At 38.9% G+C, this 16587-nt stretch overlaps 1 protein-coding gene across 1 annotated transcript in view; it reads left to right on the forward strand.

Annotated features, from left to right (window-relative positions):
* Positions 1-16587, forward strand: part of LOC121300715 (exportin-6-like) — a 46163-nt gene that overhangs the window by 17656 nt on the left and 11920 nt on the right. The window contains exons 8-20 of the mRNA XM_041229442.1: positions 1083-1209; positions 1341-1450; positions 4981-5089; positions 5686-5778; positions 6344-6413; positions 6816-6975; positions 7493-7585; positions 7954-8098; positions 8534-8680; positions 8919-9108; positions 15315-15470; positions 15790-15904; positions 16154-16325. Of these exons, the coding sequence (XP_041085376.1) occupies positions 1083-1209; positions 1341-1450; positions 4981-5089; positions 5686-5778; positions 6344-6413; positions 6816-6975; positions 7493-7585; positions 7954-8098; positions 8534-8680; positions 8919-9108; positions 15315-15470; positions 15790-15904; positions 16154-16325 (1687 nt within the window). The remainder of the gene's footprint in view (positions 1-1082; positions 1210-1340; positions 1451-4980; positions 5090-5685; positions 5779-6343; positions 6414-6815; positions 6976-7492; positions 7586-7953; positions 8099-8533; positions 8681-8918; positions 9109-15314; positions 15471-15789; positions 15905-16153; positions 16326-16587) is intronic.

Raw genomic sequence — 16587 nt, forward strand, 5'->3', positions numbered from 1 at the left:
ATTTTGAGAGTTTTATGCTTTTAAAGCCTAAATGTTTGAATAGTCTGTTGGGTTATGTTCATTTCTTCAACACTAAAGCTAGCAGCACCCTAATAAAATAAATTGCTGGTGAAAAATATTCAGAGGACATAAGTATATCCAGGGTGCATATATTCATCCCCACAGGCTATAATCTAGTGTGTGAATCCACTGTTAAAGCAGTTTATAGCTGCCAGATTAATGCAACAGGGATTTAATGGAAATTCTAGTCCCATGTGTGCTGAATTCTAAATTAATAGGTACACATCTTGCAATTCAGTCTCAAACTAAACGGCTAATGCTGACTACAGCTTGTATCTTTTATACAGACCTCCAGAGTGTAAATTACAATCGAAACTGTATAGCACAAATAGCAGTACCCTGATTCAGTTCTCTGACTTGGATGTTCATGTAAAGGTTATGCTGCACAAGTCTCTTCGCACCAGCATAAGGAGTCCGGGTGTTTTAGCAACCAGTATCTTGTGTTAACTTCACTTCACCACTCCAAAAGTGAGCATACAGCGGCCGCCTTATTGTTGAAATAGGCCATTCCAGTCAGTGCTGTGACAAACCTGTTCAGTAGTTTTCCTTTTAGATTTAATTAGCTTAGCTTCCAAAAGTAGGGGAATACATTATTTTCTTTTGGATTTTTTTAAATTTATTTTTTATTCCAATACATGTTACCTGAAATGGAATGGATCCCTTTTGATAAGATTTGAAGACAGTTGGCATGCAGGGAAAATGGGGCACAAGCCCAGTTTCAGGCAAGTAGGCTAGAGCCCTTCTGGACCATAGGTTGATCTTCTTGCATTCATTGGTTGTCACTCTTGACTAGAATTTCTTTCCTGCTGTATTTCAGGTGTGTTTGGAGTGAAGTGTTGCCTGTCTCGTAGGTCATTTTGAAGAGGCTTATTTGTTATGTAACTTATTTTTGGTAACTGCTTTTGATGAAAAATATTCTAAATGAGTGTGTCGCTCATTTTACATTTAAGATTTTTTATTACTATTCTAAATCTCTTGATCTGTTCGTTTTTTTTTCTCGTCATGTATGTTTTGCTTTGCAGCTACGTGGAGAAGTTCACAGACTTCCTGCGCCTCTTTGTGAGTGTCCATTTGAGACGGATCGAGTCAAACTCACAGTTCCCAGTTGTGGAGTTTTTGGCACTTTTGTTCAAATACACTTTCCACCAGGTATGGCTACTGTTAAACTGGGTCACCAACATTTGCTTTTGAAATTCTGCAGTTCTGAATTGACTTTGATCACAGACTGGTAGGAGATATTTTAGTGTCCTTTTCTATACAGCTGTGTTGTGTATTTGCAGCCCACTCACGAAGGCTATTTCTCCTGCTTGGATATCTGGACCATTTTCCTGGACTACCTGACCACTAAAATCAAGAGCCGGTTGGCAGACAGAGACACAGTCTTAAATAGGTAAGATTCTCAAAATGAGGGGAAAAAAAAATACATGACCTGTTTTAACATGCACGTAATGCTCTTGCATAGGTTTTGCAGCCTGGTGCTTCCCAGAAGACACGTGAAAGCTGTGCTTGAAAATCAGGGTTATTCCACCAAATATTGATTTCTGAACTCTTCCTAAGTTAAAACATTAGTATTCTGTTTAAAAATGAATCTGAACTTATTTTCATTGCATTATTCGAGGTCAGACAACACTGCATCTTTTTTGTTATTTTGACCAGTTGTCATTTTCTGCAAATAAATGCTCTAAATGACAATATTTTTATTTGGAATTTGGGAGAAATGTTGTCTATATATACACACACACACACAGTGCCTTGCAAAAGTATTCAGACCCCTGACCAATTCTCTCATATTACTGAATTACAAATGGTACATTGAAGTTTCATTCTGTTTGATTTTTTATTTTAAAAATTGGTTGACATTGGTTTTATGTTGGGAAATATTTTTAAGAACAATAAAAAACTGAAATATCTTGCTTGTATAAGTATTCAACCCCTGTGCTGTGGAAGCTCCCAGTTTGCACCGATGAAAGAAATTGCCCTAACAAGGACACAATTACCTTACCATTGGGCTCCACCTGTGAAACATTAAAGTTGCTGTCACATTTTCTGGTTAAAAACCCCACTGTTGAAGGATCATTGGTAAGGCTGTGAATCTGAAGGAAAATGAAGACCAAAGAGCATTCTACAGAAGTTAGAGATAAAGTAATACAAATGCATAGATTAGGGAAAGGGTACAAAATAATATCCAAGTGTTTGGATATCCCAGTGAGCACAGTTGGAGAGAAGCCAACAATGACTTTGAAGGAGCTACAGAGTTCAGCAGCTGGGAGTGGAGTAATGGTGCACCAGTCAACCATATCAAGAGCTCTACATAACACTGGCCTGTATGGGAGGGTGGCAAGAAAGAAGCCGTTACTCAAAAAGTACCATCTGAAAACATGTCTGGAGTTTGCCAGAAAGCATGAGAGTGACCTAACTGTGATGTTTTGTGGTCAGATGAGACCAAGGTAGAGCTTTTTGGCCAAAACTTAAAGCGCTATGTGTGGTGCATACCTAACACTGCCCATGCCTCAAGACACACCATCCCTACAGTGAAGTTTGGTGGTGGCAGCATCATGCTGTGGGGATGCTTCTCATCAGCAGGGACTGGGCATCTTGTTACAATTGAAGGAAGAATGGATGGAGCAAAATACAGGAAAATACTGCAAGAGAATCTGCTTCAGTCCGCTAAAAAACGGAAGCTTGGGAGGAAATTCATCTTTCAGCAGGACAATGATCCCAAGCACAAGGCCAAAGCAACATTGGAGTGGCTCAGGAACAAAAAGGTGAATGTCAAAGTCCTGATCTCAGTCCCATTGAGAATCTGTGGCACTATTTGAAAATTGCGGTCCACAAGCGTCGTCCAACGAACCTGAACAACCTGGAGCAAATCTGCCAAGAAGAATGGGCCAAAATCACTCCGACACTGTGTGCAAAGCTGGTACATACTTACCCAAAAGACTTAAAGCTGTTATTGCAGAGAAAGGTGGCTCTTCCAAATATTAATGTGTGGGGGTTGAATACTTATGCAAGCAAGATATTTCAGTTTTTTTCCCCAACCTAAAACCAATGTCACCTTACAATAATTGATTTTGAGTTTGTGTTTTAAAAAAAAAAAAAAAATATTGAACAAAGAAATTTCAATGTACCGTTTGTAATTCAGCAATATGAGAGAATTGGTCAGGGTTCCGAATACTTTTGCAAGGCACTCTGTGTGTGTGTGTGTGTGTGTGTGTGTGTGTGTATATATATAATATATATATATATATATATATATATATATATATATATATATATATAATATATATATATATATAAAAATATATCTCTATATATATATATACGTGCAGATGACCACACACATTTTTTGTCATACATTTTTTGCACCAAAAATGTCTGTTCTCAGTAATTTAAACATGGAATCGTCCTTTGACTGTTACAGTAAACTATTTGTGAGATTTTTTTCATACTTATTAAATATTGCATTTTTCATTATTTTTAAAAATACATAAGTGTATTTCACCGCTTGCTTTATTCCAGTGCAGTTCTAAATCTCCTGGAGTGAAGAATTTCACTGCTTGAAACAGGGAAATTATTTGTACAAGTGTCTGATAGCTTGACCGCATTATAGAATTGCACATCAAAATAAATCGCAAGACAAATGCATAATGGTTTCTGATACAGTATGTCAACACACACAAATGATACATCATGTATTTATTTCTCTTTCACTGTATTTGTACAAAGAAAACCTCATAAATATCCGCGGCGATTACAAATTTAAAATAACTCGTGAGTTTGCCACGTCTTTGTAAATTGGGAATTAAACTTAACACCTATTACTAAATAAATAATATGTTGTATTAGAAACTTATTACATTTTAACACAAGCATAATTGCACATAAAAAAATCGCACAACAAATGGTAAATTGTTTCTGCTTAAGCCATAACATACAAAATAATGCATGTTTTGTATTTATTTCTCTTTCACCAATACGTAAACATATATTACAAGTACATGTACGAAGAAAACCTATAATATAAAGTAGCCAAGGTTTAATTGTGGCGTGCAGGATATGTTCAATCCAGGCTGTGTCACAGCCGACCGTGACCGGGAGTTCCTAGGGGGTGGCACACAGTTGGCCGAGGGCTTGGGTTGGCAGGGGAATCCACGGCTCACTGCGCATCAGCAACCCTTATGGCCAGCCTATAAGTCTGGTGGCCTCGCTGTGGACCCACAGTGCGAAAAATGATGGATTGGCAGGGGCACATTTTTGGAGGATGGGTGCTTCAGCCTCCGTTCCCCGAGTTGGCGGGCAGAACTTGCAGCTCACCCTTCTGCTTGGTTCCATGACACAGGAAATTAAAGGTGTTTTTTTTTTTTGTTTTGTTTTCATGAAAACCCCACAGTGGTGTAAGTGACTGTGCTTATCACTTGTTTTTAAAAGCAAAGTGCTCAACCACTTCCTTATACAGGTCCCCAGTACTCTTGCAGCAAGACACTGAGTTTCTAGAACAGGATCAGCCCGAATGGCAGTGCTGATTTTAAATATTAGCTGAAGGGGTCGCTTTTGGCCACAGTGTGTTCATTTAAAAGCTTGATGTATAATGCAGTGTTATGCATCCTCTTATTTGGGTCAGACATTCCTAGTAATTTGTTTTAACAGGACCTTTATTCGTTCTGTACGTTATCCTTAAATAACGAGGAACTGATTGCAAATAACATATTTGCTCTAACTACTACCTACTAAAAAAAAAAAAAAACAGGTGTACCTTATACAGTAAAGCTGCCACAGTGGACAGTGTTCTTAACATGAGTAGTTTCTCTTCTCTAGATTGTGTTCACTGTAGCCATCCCTTAGTGAGCATTCTTATGGGAGAATCTACTATGCCAACCATTCTAGAGGGAGAGTCTTTATTGTGCCGTGTCTGTCCCCCAGGTACAAGGATGCACTGGTGCTGTTGCTCAGAGAGGTGCTGAACCGGATCCAGTTCCGCTACAGCCAGGCCCAGCTGGAGGAGCTAGACGACGAGACACTGGATGATGATGTAAGCAAGAGACCCCAGATCCAATGTGTAGGGACACACTATGCATAGTTTAGCAATTATTCTTGATATTCATGTAGATTTGGCGAGTCCTATTGAGTGTACAAGCCATTTATTGTGTTGGTCAGCATTGAACTATTCTCTTCTCTATGATCTCCCTCCTGCTACCTGCCAAATAGCTCTGCAGTGTGTGATTTTCCCCCAGCATACATATGAAGTGGTTAAGGGTTGCTGTACATGACTTCCGCGGCACTTGATTGACTTTAGATTTTTGCAACCTGGTAGATGTTCAAACAGACTTGAGTTGCCTTCTGCAGTGAGTGAAGAGAAACGAAACTGTTCCCACAGTGGCTCACCTGATAAAGACATAATCTGATCTGTCAAGCTTCTGAGTATGAAGAAGCTATTGGAGAGACTAAAAAAAAAAGTGCTGATGTGTCTGGTTAGTAGTTGTGACAGGACTCATTCAGTTTGTATAGTACCAGTAGATGTCCAATAAGTATACACAATGAAGATGAGTATTTGCATTTGTAGTAGTAATTGGTATGGCTGTGCAGGTTGTTCTCGTGGCTCCTCTTCATTTCTCTTCGTCTCCACAGCAACAGACAGAGTGGCAGCGCTACCTGAGGCAGAGCCTGGAGGTCGTGGCCAAGATCATGGAGCTGCTTCCCTCACACGCCTTCTCCACACTGGTAAGAATGATGCATTTCTTCATTCAAACAAGGATGTAACGATTACTTTTAAATGACGTAGCCAACATTTAAGGGAAAAGTAAATAAGGACTAAAATTTGCAAATAAATGTACACATCAGGGAACTTGATATGTGTTTGTGCGTCACATGGAAATTGTTTGTGGGTGTAAATTTGATAAGTGACTGCTGTCCTTTTTTTCCAATTCGAAGACCTTCTAAGGGTGGATTACTAACAGAATAAACTTACTGAAAATAATGTATTATACTAGGCCAACAAGGGGAGAGCCTGCCTCTGGAGATAAAGCTTTTATAGTGGAAGTATGCCCATAACCAGCTGGAAAACAAGACTTATATTGCCTAACTATACTATTGGTCTGCATGTGATTAAACAAGCAAATTGAGTAGGCAAACATTACAGCTAATGCCTTCAGTGTTTTGTCGCTTCTACAGAAGATGCAGAGTGTTCACATGCAAACCAGCCTGGGGTTCAGATACTTTTTAAAAGATTGATATATCTGACAGATATTTTTTAGAAAAGTCTGTCTCATCCCTGTCTTTCTTTCAGTTCCCTGTGCTGCAAGAAAACTTGGATGTGTATCTGGGGCTACAGCAGTTCATTGTCACATCCAGCACAGGTGCGTTACAAATATTAGAATTTATAATCCCCAATAACAGCCAACACAATTATTCTGTATAAAAAAAGGGAATTTAATCTAAAAAATAATACTGGTCTACATATGGGGACATCCATTATTCTTAATGGATCTGTATCATACAGTATTGCAATGACTAGGAATTGATACAGTATAGATCATTTTACCACCTTGTTGCTATGACCTAATCCAGATGTAAAAGGTGCTGTATGATAGCACTTTGTTGTCAAAGGATAATTTAGTGGATACAACCTGATGGGAGTACTTCTCAGTCCTGGACCCTATTGGTGCACTCGAGCGTGTTCAACCTCAATAGTGATTTATTGCCAGTCCCCATATAAATAGTCAGGCCTAACAGTAAAATGTTTTTGTCTCTCCCTACAGCACGGAGGCTGAACATCACTGCGGAGAATGACTGCCGGCGATTGCACTGCTCTCTGCGGGACCTGAGCTCCTTGCTGCAGGCTGTGGGGAGGCTGGCCGAGTACTTCTTTGGAGACGTGTTCGCTGCCCGCTTCAACGACGCACTCACTGTGGTGGAAAGGTGATTTTGTTTTTCTTTCTACACCAAATTGTGCATAAGAATGCTGTCATTTCTGTACAGGAACTTGGAGAATTATAGCCTTGTATGTCATGCTTTGTTTTATTTCCCCGGATTCTAAGTCATCTAGTTTTCTTACAAAGAAGACTATCCTTAATGAGGTCTGAGAGTACTGATCTCAGCCAGTCCGTCTGAGCATGAAATTCCCTTAAGTGCCACTGGTAGCCACCAGATAGCAGTATTTCACATTCAGACAGACTCTTCTTTCTAGAGGTTAACATTTTCTAAAAGGTTAACGGTAGTACGCTAATTATTTGGAAGGGGGGGGGGGGGGCTTTTAAAAGAATGGATAGCATTGTTTGGCAAATGCTTAATAATGAGTGATGCAGTATATGCTGTTTTTTTTTTCTTAATGTTTGAATTTGTCACCTGTAACATGCATTGTTTACACTACAGTGATTAAGCTTGTGTACTGTGTTAATCTTACCATTTATTTTATATTGTTTTTTTTCTCCACTAGACTGGTGGAGGTGACTTGCTACGGCTCTCAGATTAGTCTGTACGATTTAGAAACTGCTGTGCCATCTGTGCTCAAACCAGACCTCATTGATGTGTGAGTACCCAACTGAGCTGCTGTCATATCTACCTTCTGTTAAGAGCAAAACTTGATTTGGTTGTGATGCGTATACCAAGCACAGTCTGGCAATGGCTAACCAGTAGATTTTGTGATTTTAAGCTGTAAAAAACAAACAAACAAAAAAAACATGTCATAATGTCATTAAATGTCATAGAGCTATCTGGGTTTTGGTCTAGTCACTTGTCAATAAATACAGGCTATTTTGACTGAACAGGAGAAAAATACTTCAATATTTTAGCCCTCCATGCAGATTAACATAACCTTGTCATTTTTTGGAAATGTGTTTGGGGTGCTGCACTGCTTTGTTTGTAAGGAAGTGAAGAGTGACTGCCTTTCTGTTACAGCCATGCCCAGTCCCTGGCAGCCCTGCAAGCCTACTCTCATTGGCTGGCCCAGTTCTACAGCGAGGTGCAACGACAGAACCAGGAGCGATTCGTGTCTCTCATCACCTCTGCCATGGACGCCACCACATCCCTCATCAGTTCTAAGGTGCAGCTACTTTGTAAATCTTTATTTTAACCTAAAAAATTCTAAGTTGCTTACTGGGCCTGGAACCTCCTGTTTTCAGTCCATTATATGACAATACTTTAACATACAAAATTTAAGAAGTAAAGTTATAATTCTGTCTGTTTCTGAATCTTGTCTTTATCTAATTATACGGAGTACAATTTCACACGCATAATTTTACAAATACTGTACGTGCAGAAATCTGATGGGTGTTATGTATGGACAGTGTGCACCCTACCCACAGATATATGAATTAATGTTTTCCAGGAAGGTGTGTTTTGAAGTAGCACATGTTGACATGTACAGTACAATCCTTGTTATAACTAGTGGTTAAACTCATTCTTGCAGGTGGCTTATTTTGTTTTTAATCATTCTGATGCAACACTCACAAGTGATTGTGCCTTGTGCTGTTTCCAGGTGCCAGAGAAGCTGTTACTGTCAGCATGCCATTTGCTGGTGTCCATTTCCACAACGGTTCGGCCAGTGTTCCTGGTGACGGTGCCCGCAGTGCAGAACTTGTTCAACCTCATCACAGACAGCTCTGCTCGACGGCTCCCCCCAGAGGTAAGCAGCCTACACCTGATGATCTTGTAATGTCTGTACAGAGGACATGGACTCATTTGAAATTGCTCTGTTGAAATTCAAAACCACTTGTTTGGTATCCTGTGAAGTAGAATGCACACTACATTTAGAAGAATGGGACTAAACCAGGGATCCTGACCTTTTTGGGGTTTTTTTTGTAGTTTTTAAATGGCTTTAAATGTTTCAAGCCTGTTAAGTGTGGTGTCTTGTGTCTTGCCAGGCCCAGGTGTTGGTGTGCAGGGCTCTCTCCAACATGCTGCTGTTGCCCTGGCCCAACCTCTCAGAGAATGAACAGCAGTGGCACACACGATCCACCAACCATGCCAACCTCCTGTCTGCCCTGACCCGCCACTACCGCCTGCTGCGGGGCAGCGCCAGCCTGCAGCCACGCAGAGTGGGCCTCGAGGACAGTAAGTCTTCACCTGCCATCGTATTCATCACTCAAACCATGCCGGTGTCACACTTTTCATATTTTGTATTCATTCATGAGAGCTGACTAACCAGTTGGTTAGGACATTCCTTTGTGCTTGTTCATGACAATGTCCTTGGTCATGGTGCTCTTTTATCAAGTTGTGGGTTATAGTTGTCAAGTCCATTATTTTAAACTCTTACAAGATGTTGTATAACCGCACTGAATAAAAAAAATAAAATAAAAATATTCTTTAGTGCCAGAAAGAACATGGAATTTTCATGTTCAGATATTTGTTAGATTTTAGATATTAATTTGAATATTCATTTGCAAAAGGTAATAAAAGCCATTATATGCAAAATGTTTTTTTAAAGTAGAAAAATAGTACATAAAGTAGGCAACGCAATTTAAAATAGGATTCATTTATGAACATTATTGAAGCCTTTTGTAGCTGCTGAAGCTAACTGAACTGTAAGACTTGCATTTTATTTCAGTTGGTTTGCAAAAAATGTGGAACAGGTGCCTTAGTAGAATTAAGTAAAAATTAATAATAAAACTATGTAGTGGCAAGTCACACTGATATAGGACTTGTTTGCTAAACTTGTCCAGGTGTCTGCCTCGGCAAGAAGCCATGTTTTCCAGTTTGGATGTTGATGCTTTTTTCTATCTCTGTGCTGCTTTTTAATCCTTACAATAATTGTTTTGCGATGACACCTTGTACTCTGGTTCAAGGTAATGCAGCAGCTTGATTTAAGCTTGTCTTCAACAATACTGAGTGGACACATTCCCTGGACAAGGAAGAAGACAACCTTGCTTGTTTCGTCCTTAGGATTGTGTTAGCAGTGTTTTTGTTTTCTTGCAAAGTCAGTGATGGTCTTCTGGTCTTTATCTGGTTACTTTTGTAAAGTATAGCATGCAACTGTTTCACATGTTCCTGCAAACCTGGTAGTACAACCATGATAACCGAGCCGCTTTTTGCAGATTTTTACATTCCACGGCATTTTGTTGATCTAGTTTTTATATAGAAATCCCACACATTTTGAGATTTTTGCACTCTTCATTATAGAAGCTGTTGTTGTGATACATATTTGTTTTCTATCAATTATATAAATTCCAGCGTACATTTTTTTTTTTTTTTTTTTTTTTTTGCCTTTGAATACATGTTTTAAAAAAAAGTGTAATTCAGATATTTGTCCCAAGACTGATTTTGTATCTTCAAAACCATCTGATTGGGATGATTTTTTTTTTTTTTATCAAATTGATGCAGAATTTCTGTCTTGTGACTGGTTATGCTAATGAAATCAGAAAGCCCAATTCTGTCTTGAATGCCGAGAAAGTTTGTGAACCCCTTAGGATTTTCACATTTCACATATTTCAAACCTAAAATGTTGTTAGATCTTAATGCAAGTCCTAATAATAGATAGATAACCTGATTAAACAAATAACACAAAAACATGAGACTTTTTCAACATTTATTTATCCACAAATGATTCAGCATTCAATATCCATGTGTGAAAAAGTATGTGAACCTTTTAGAGTCAGTAACTGGTGGCACCCCTTTGAGCAGTAGTGACTTCAACTAAGCATTTTCTGTAACTGTTGGTCAATCTCTCGCATCGGTTTTGAGGAATTTTGGCCCATTCCTCCTTGCAGAACTGCTTCAACTCGGTGACATTTGAGGGCTTACTTGCATGGACAGCTCGCTTCAGGTCCTGCCACAACATTTCAATGGGGTTTAGGTCCGGACTTTGACTAGGCCGTTCTAAAATGCGGAATTTCTTCTGCAACCATTCTTTTGTATATTTAGGATCATTGTCTTGCAGCACGACCCACTTTCGGTTCAGCTTCAGCTCACGGACGGCTGGCCTGATATTCTCCTCTAGAATCTTCTGATACAATGCAGAATTCATGGTTGTGTCAATGATGGCAAGCAGTCCAGGGCCTGAGGCAGCTAAGCAGTCCCAAACCATCACACTCCCACCACCATGTTTGATGGTTGGGATGAGGTTCTTCTGTTCGAACGCAGTGTTTGGGGCCAAAAAGTACTACATTATGACTCATATGTCCAGAGAACATTGTTCGAGAAGTCATATAGATCATCTGTGTGCTCTTTGGCGAACTTCAGACGGGCAGCAACGTTCTTTTTAGAGAGCAGTGGTTTCCTCCTGGCTATCCTTCCATGAACACCACTCTTGTTCAGTCTTTTTCTGATAGTTGAGACATGAACACTCACAATAGCCAAGGTGAGAATGACCTTGTTGATCTTTGGATGTTACTCTGGGGTTCTTTTTGTGACTACCTTGATTATTTTCCAATTTGTTCTTGGAGAGATTTTGGTAGGACGACCGCTCCTGGGTAGAGTGACTTTCTCTATTTGTAGACTATCTGTCTGACAGTGAATTGGTGGAGCGGGGACAGGAAAAATCCTGTAATGGCGGACAACAGGTTTTTATGTATTTATTTATGTATTTATTTATTTTACCACATTGTAGTACTTTGCGACTTAGCAATCGAATTAACAAGGTTGAATCTCATTTCAAATAAAACCATAACTGTACTGGTGTACGTTTCCTTTCTCTTGGGCGTGGTTAACTATAAACACCCAACTGGATGCTGACTGAGTGAGCGTTGAGCGCATACATGGCGAAATTACACATTTAAATAGCAGGGCGGTGGTTCAGCAGTCTGTAGGCTAAAAAGAAAAAAAATCATTGTATGATGTCTTTTTTATCTTTTAAAAATGTGCAGTATTTACTAGGTACATTTGTTTTCTGAAGTTTTAAATGTTCAATGTCTGTAGTTTTAGTTGAATCAGTTCAGTGTTTTATGTTTTTAAATAAACAGTATTGAGTTTAGCAGGCAGCTGTGTCGCCCTCCTTAGACAGTGAAATCACTGTGCTGGATGGAGCGTACATGACTGTGTTATCTTTACTTGCAATTCTTTGTGTTTTTTGACTAATTTGTTGAACTCCTTTGTCGAGTAATTGCATCAGCCTACGCATGTACACCACTAATTACACTGTGTAACAAAAAAAAAAGTGTTATTTCCTAATTGCTTATGCCTCAAAAGTATAGAACATGGCTATTATTCCCCACAAACTTTGCTTTTGTGACCAGGACAGTGATATTTTGAAATATCACTATTTCCAATGGGAAAATGGGCAATGTGTGTCTTTTCGTTCACAGTCAGAAAAAAACAACATATGAATCCAAATTAACATGTATTTATACTAAAGTAATACAAAGATGACTACTAAAGATTTAGAAGTGAGTCGTTTTTTGAGATTTACAATTATACTGTAAATACAGTTACATAATTGTTACATAGTGTTATTAGGCGAATAAAAGCAAAAAACACGGTATTATTATTATTGCAAAAATGGAATCGCGGATTTAAAAAATAATAATCATCATCAATCCCTAACTCCTGGATTGGGAAGTGTCTGAAATTGGATTCCCTACTCCAGACCTATTGAGTGTGTTCATATTGTATAGCGAGTGCCCATCAACAAGCTGTCTGGCAGCTGATTAACATGAACAGATGACTGCACTAAACACTAACATGTAAGCATTTTGCTTACTCATTTTTGACTAAGATATAAATGTCACCTTTCTACTTTAATCAAATTTCATTTTTGGAAATATTCACTTCAAAACAATGTGTTTATTCTGGCTGGATTCGATACTGCACAAGACACAGATAGCATTTTAAGTGTTAAACCATATCATTCAAGTTAAATAAATAAAAAATACACATTTTAATGTTATTCAATATTCACAGTTCTGCATGTTACCAGATTTTTTTTTTTAAAAGATGCCTGTATTTCTAAATTTTAAATAGTTTAATTTGTTGGAAGAAGCGCGTGACTTTTGTTGAATTGCTTTGATTTCGTTTTAAATTCGTGCCCTAGTTTTGTTTTCAAAAGTATAGCCTGTTTTTGGACTCGTTTTGCCACTTATTGGTCTGGATCTTGAAATAATTTTAGAATTTTTAGTTTTAATTTAATTTTAGTTTAACAGCAGTTTTCCATAATTGGCTGAACTCTAGCCCCTCCTCCTTCCCTGTGCCTTCTAGGCCAGCAAATAATCCTGTTTGTGTTTTTTTAATGACCCACTTAGTCCTGTTCGTTCATTTTAAAATACAGAATAACATACCCTTGTCTAGGGGCTGCATTGTTTACTAATCAGGGTGTAGTTTTACCTCAGGTGGGAGTACATGGTAGACCTAGATTTTTTTTAGAAAGGGGTATAGGGCCTAAAGTTTGAAAACCACTGGTCTAATTCATACATTTTGTTTCAAAAGACATGGAATTGGTTCATATAAATTCTGTTGGATATTCAAGAAGCCTGTCGTGGTGAAACCTATGGAATTTCCATAATTATCATTGGTATTCACAAACTTTCTCAGCACTTATATATAGATATGCAAATGCATAAGCACATTGTCTAAAATCGCTATAATACTAGTAGAAACAAGTGTTGCAGACAGGAGCAGTAAAGTTATTGCTTCGAGTTTTATTGCTATTCATTTTTTTAATTTTTTTTTATACAATTCGTTGTTTGGCTTAGTTTCCACTTAAAACCCCTATATCTTCAGAGTATCAATTTGATCAAACTTTGCTTGGGGAATTTATTTTATTGAACTAATATGGATGTAGATAACCACAAAAGTGAAGAGCATTAAGTATTTAAAAAAATAAATAAAACATAATTACTATCCTTTTGTAAAGTCACGTAAACTAGACCTTTCGTTAAACCTAACTCGGATATGTATTTCTTAGTCATGTTTAACCAGAGAACACTTTGCCCTGGACTACAATCCCACAGTTCATTGCAGAGAAAACATTTCTAAGGAAACATGAAAAACATTTTCATATGAAAAGGATAAAAGAAAGGCAAGAAGAAATTAGTTTTGGTTAGTTTGATCACGACAGGTTCAATATTAAGTCATTGTTGTTGATGATTGTGTAAACAAGGGAAACTTGGGGACCACTTTTTTTTGTATTGAGCAATACCATGTTTTATTCTTTCTAATTTAATATACAACAACTTCAAATTTCTTGAAGGTAATTACTCTGAAAATACCCTGGTCTTTACACTCAGTCCCTGTTGCACTTTATTTACTGTTGCAATTGACCTGTTTAGAAACTATCATGCCTGCTATGTCTACTGCTATCTGCAACCTCAACACAGAGAACAGACCTTTTTTAAAGAACCGTGCATCTTCAAAAGAATAACCCTTATAATAAATTACAAGTAAATTAATCAGTGTATCTTAATGTCCTGCTTGCTTGTTTTGCTGTAAACACACCACTTACAATGTTCAGTTTTCATGGCGTGGGAGTAAGCAGTGTTTTTCATAAGTGCTTTCCCTATCGTACACCTCTTTCATATGCTAATGACAACTAGAAAGCATACAATGCAGGGACTGTTTATACACATGAACACTCTGGGGTTTGACAAAATTACCAAGGCTGGTAGTGATCAAAAACAATCTGTTTGAACAGTGTGCTGCTGAATCGGAGTTTAACTTTACACACGCCCTTTGAAATACTAATACAGCAGTGATGTACCAAAATAAACTGCATAAGTAAAGTGAACTAAAAACATATCAAATGTTTTTAGGGACAATGTTAGTTTAAACATTTACGGCTGGTTATATAGACCCTGATTTAGCAGTAATCTTGGACAACCTAATGTTACATTCGGTAAGCTAGTCCAAGACTACTGCAAATCAGGAGCTGTGAAAACAGCCGTCAAACATTTAGTAGCTGTAAACTCAACTGGACATCCCTACTCGTTACTGATACCTGTTGCATTGATCTGCTGAAGACTGTTTCTTGGAGGGGTAGCCCTTCTCTAAAGTTGCAGTGTGGTTCTATTTTGCCAGCTGCGGATGTTTGATCGTTGTGAAATGTTTTCATCTACCTGTAATGTGGCAGTCACATTTGTGTTTGTTTATTTAGCAGATGCCTTTATCCAAGGCGACTTAGAGACTAGGGTGTGTGAACTGTGTATCAACTGCAGAGTCACTTACAACAAGCCTCCTTTTTGGGAGGATATGTATGCAACAATCTTTGTTCAACAGTGCTTCCTGTCTTCAGTTTAAAATTTAATATAGAGCATCAACTGATGGTGATAAAATAAGAGACAGTTGGTGTGATGGTTGCCATTGCTTTTCCCTAATGTCTCTTGTGGATGTTTCAGTGAAAGCCATTGTCCACCAGACCCTGCGAGTTCTGAAGGATGTTGTGGACAGCATCTCTGGGGAGTCGACAAAGTCACGGCAAATCTGCTACCAGTCTCTGCAGGAGTCAGTGCAGGTCTCTCTGGCACTGTTCCCAGTCTTCATTCACCAGCCAGGTACAGCACACCTGCAATCAGGGGCGTAGGCAGGTTTTCAGTCTGGGGAAGGTGGGAAATGCAGAGCTTTTTCTGTAATGAAATGTAGTGCAGTCTCAATGTTTTTTGAGACTTCCTTTTTATTTAAAGCACATTAAATGTAATGGTTCTAAGTAACAAATCGTTCATGTTCAGCTTAAGACAATTTAATTCCTAGAGGCGTATGTTCTTTTTGAAATGCCTTTTGTTGTTCATATCTGAAATCTCATAATAAAATAACTCTCAAACTGGGCCTTTTTTGTGTGATACTTGTGATGTATATTCTGACTGTCTCTTCCAGATGTGACGGATGAGATGCTGAGTTTCTTTCTTACTCTGCTCCAAGGCTTGAGGGTTCAAATGGGAGTTCCATTCACCGAACAAATCATCCAGACCTTCTTAAACATGTTTACCAGGTACCTTTCTATAAAGCTAAACACTCTGGAGGTGTGCAGTGTAAGATGTGCTTGTATCTATGTAAACACCTAACTGAAGATTTTTAAAAAGTAAACTTCAGGTTCCCTGAGCAGAGTGGTTCTTGTGCATGTATGTCTGTGATGGGCAGACTGACTCCTGTGTCTGTATGTACGATTTGGGCAGAATGGCTCCTGTTTGTCTATCTGTATGTGTGTCGGGCAGTGTGTCTGACACCCTCTTGCCTGCAGAGAACAACTGGCAGAGAGTATCCTCCATGAGGGCAGTGCTGGGTGCCGTGTTGTGGAGAAGTTCTTGAAGATCTTGCAGGTGGTGGTGCAGGAACCTGGTCAGGCCTTCAAACCTTTCCTCCCCAGCATCATCTCCCTGTGCATGGAGCAGGTCTACCCCATCGTGGCTGAGGTAAGGCAGGCCCAACCACCAGGACTGAGTTGGGGCTGTTTTGTAAAGTGGTTAGAGCTGAGGGATTGGGAGGCAGGCAGTGTGGCATATTAGAAAAAGCTGAGTGATCACAGTGGCTGGGAGGTAAGCGTTGTGGCCTACTTGTTAGGACTTAGACTGGCATGGAAAGGTGTGATCTAGTCATTATAGTTGAGGGATTGAGAGAGTGGCAGTGTTGCCTAGTGGATAGGGCTGAAGGACTGGGAGGCTGGCAGTGTTTCTT

This window comes from Polyodon spathula, chromosome 26 (assembly GCF_017654505.1).
Source record: "Polyodon spathula isolate WHYD16114869_AA chromosome 26, ASM1765450v1, whole genome shotgun sequence".
In the NCBI taxonomy this organism is placed as follows: Eukaryota; Metazoa; Chordata; class Actinopteri; order Acipenseriformes; family Polyodontidae; genus Polyodon; species Polyodon spathula.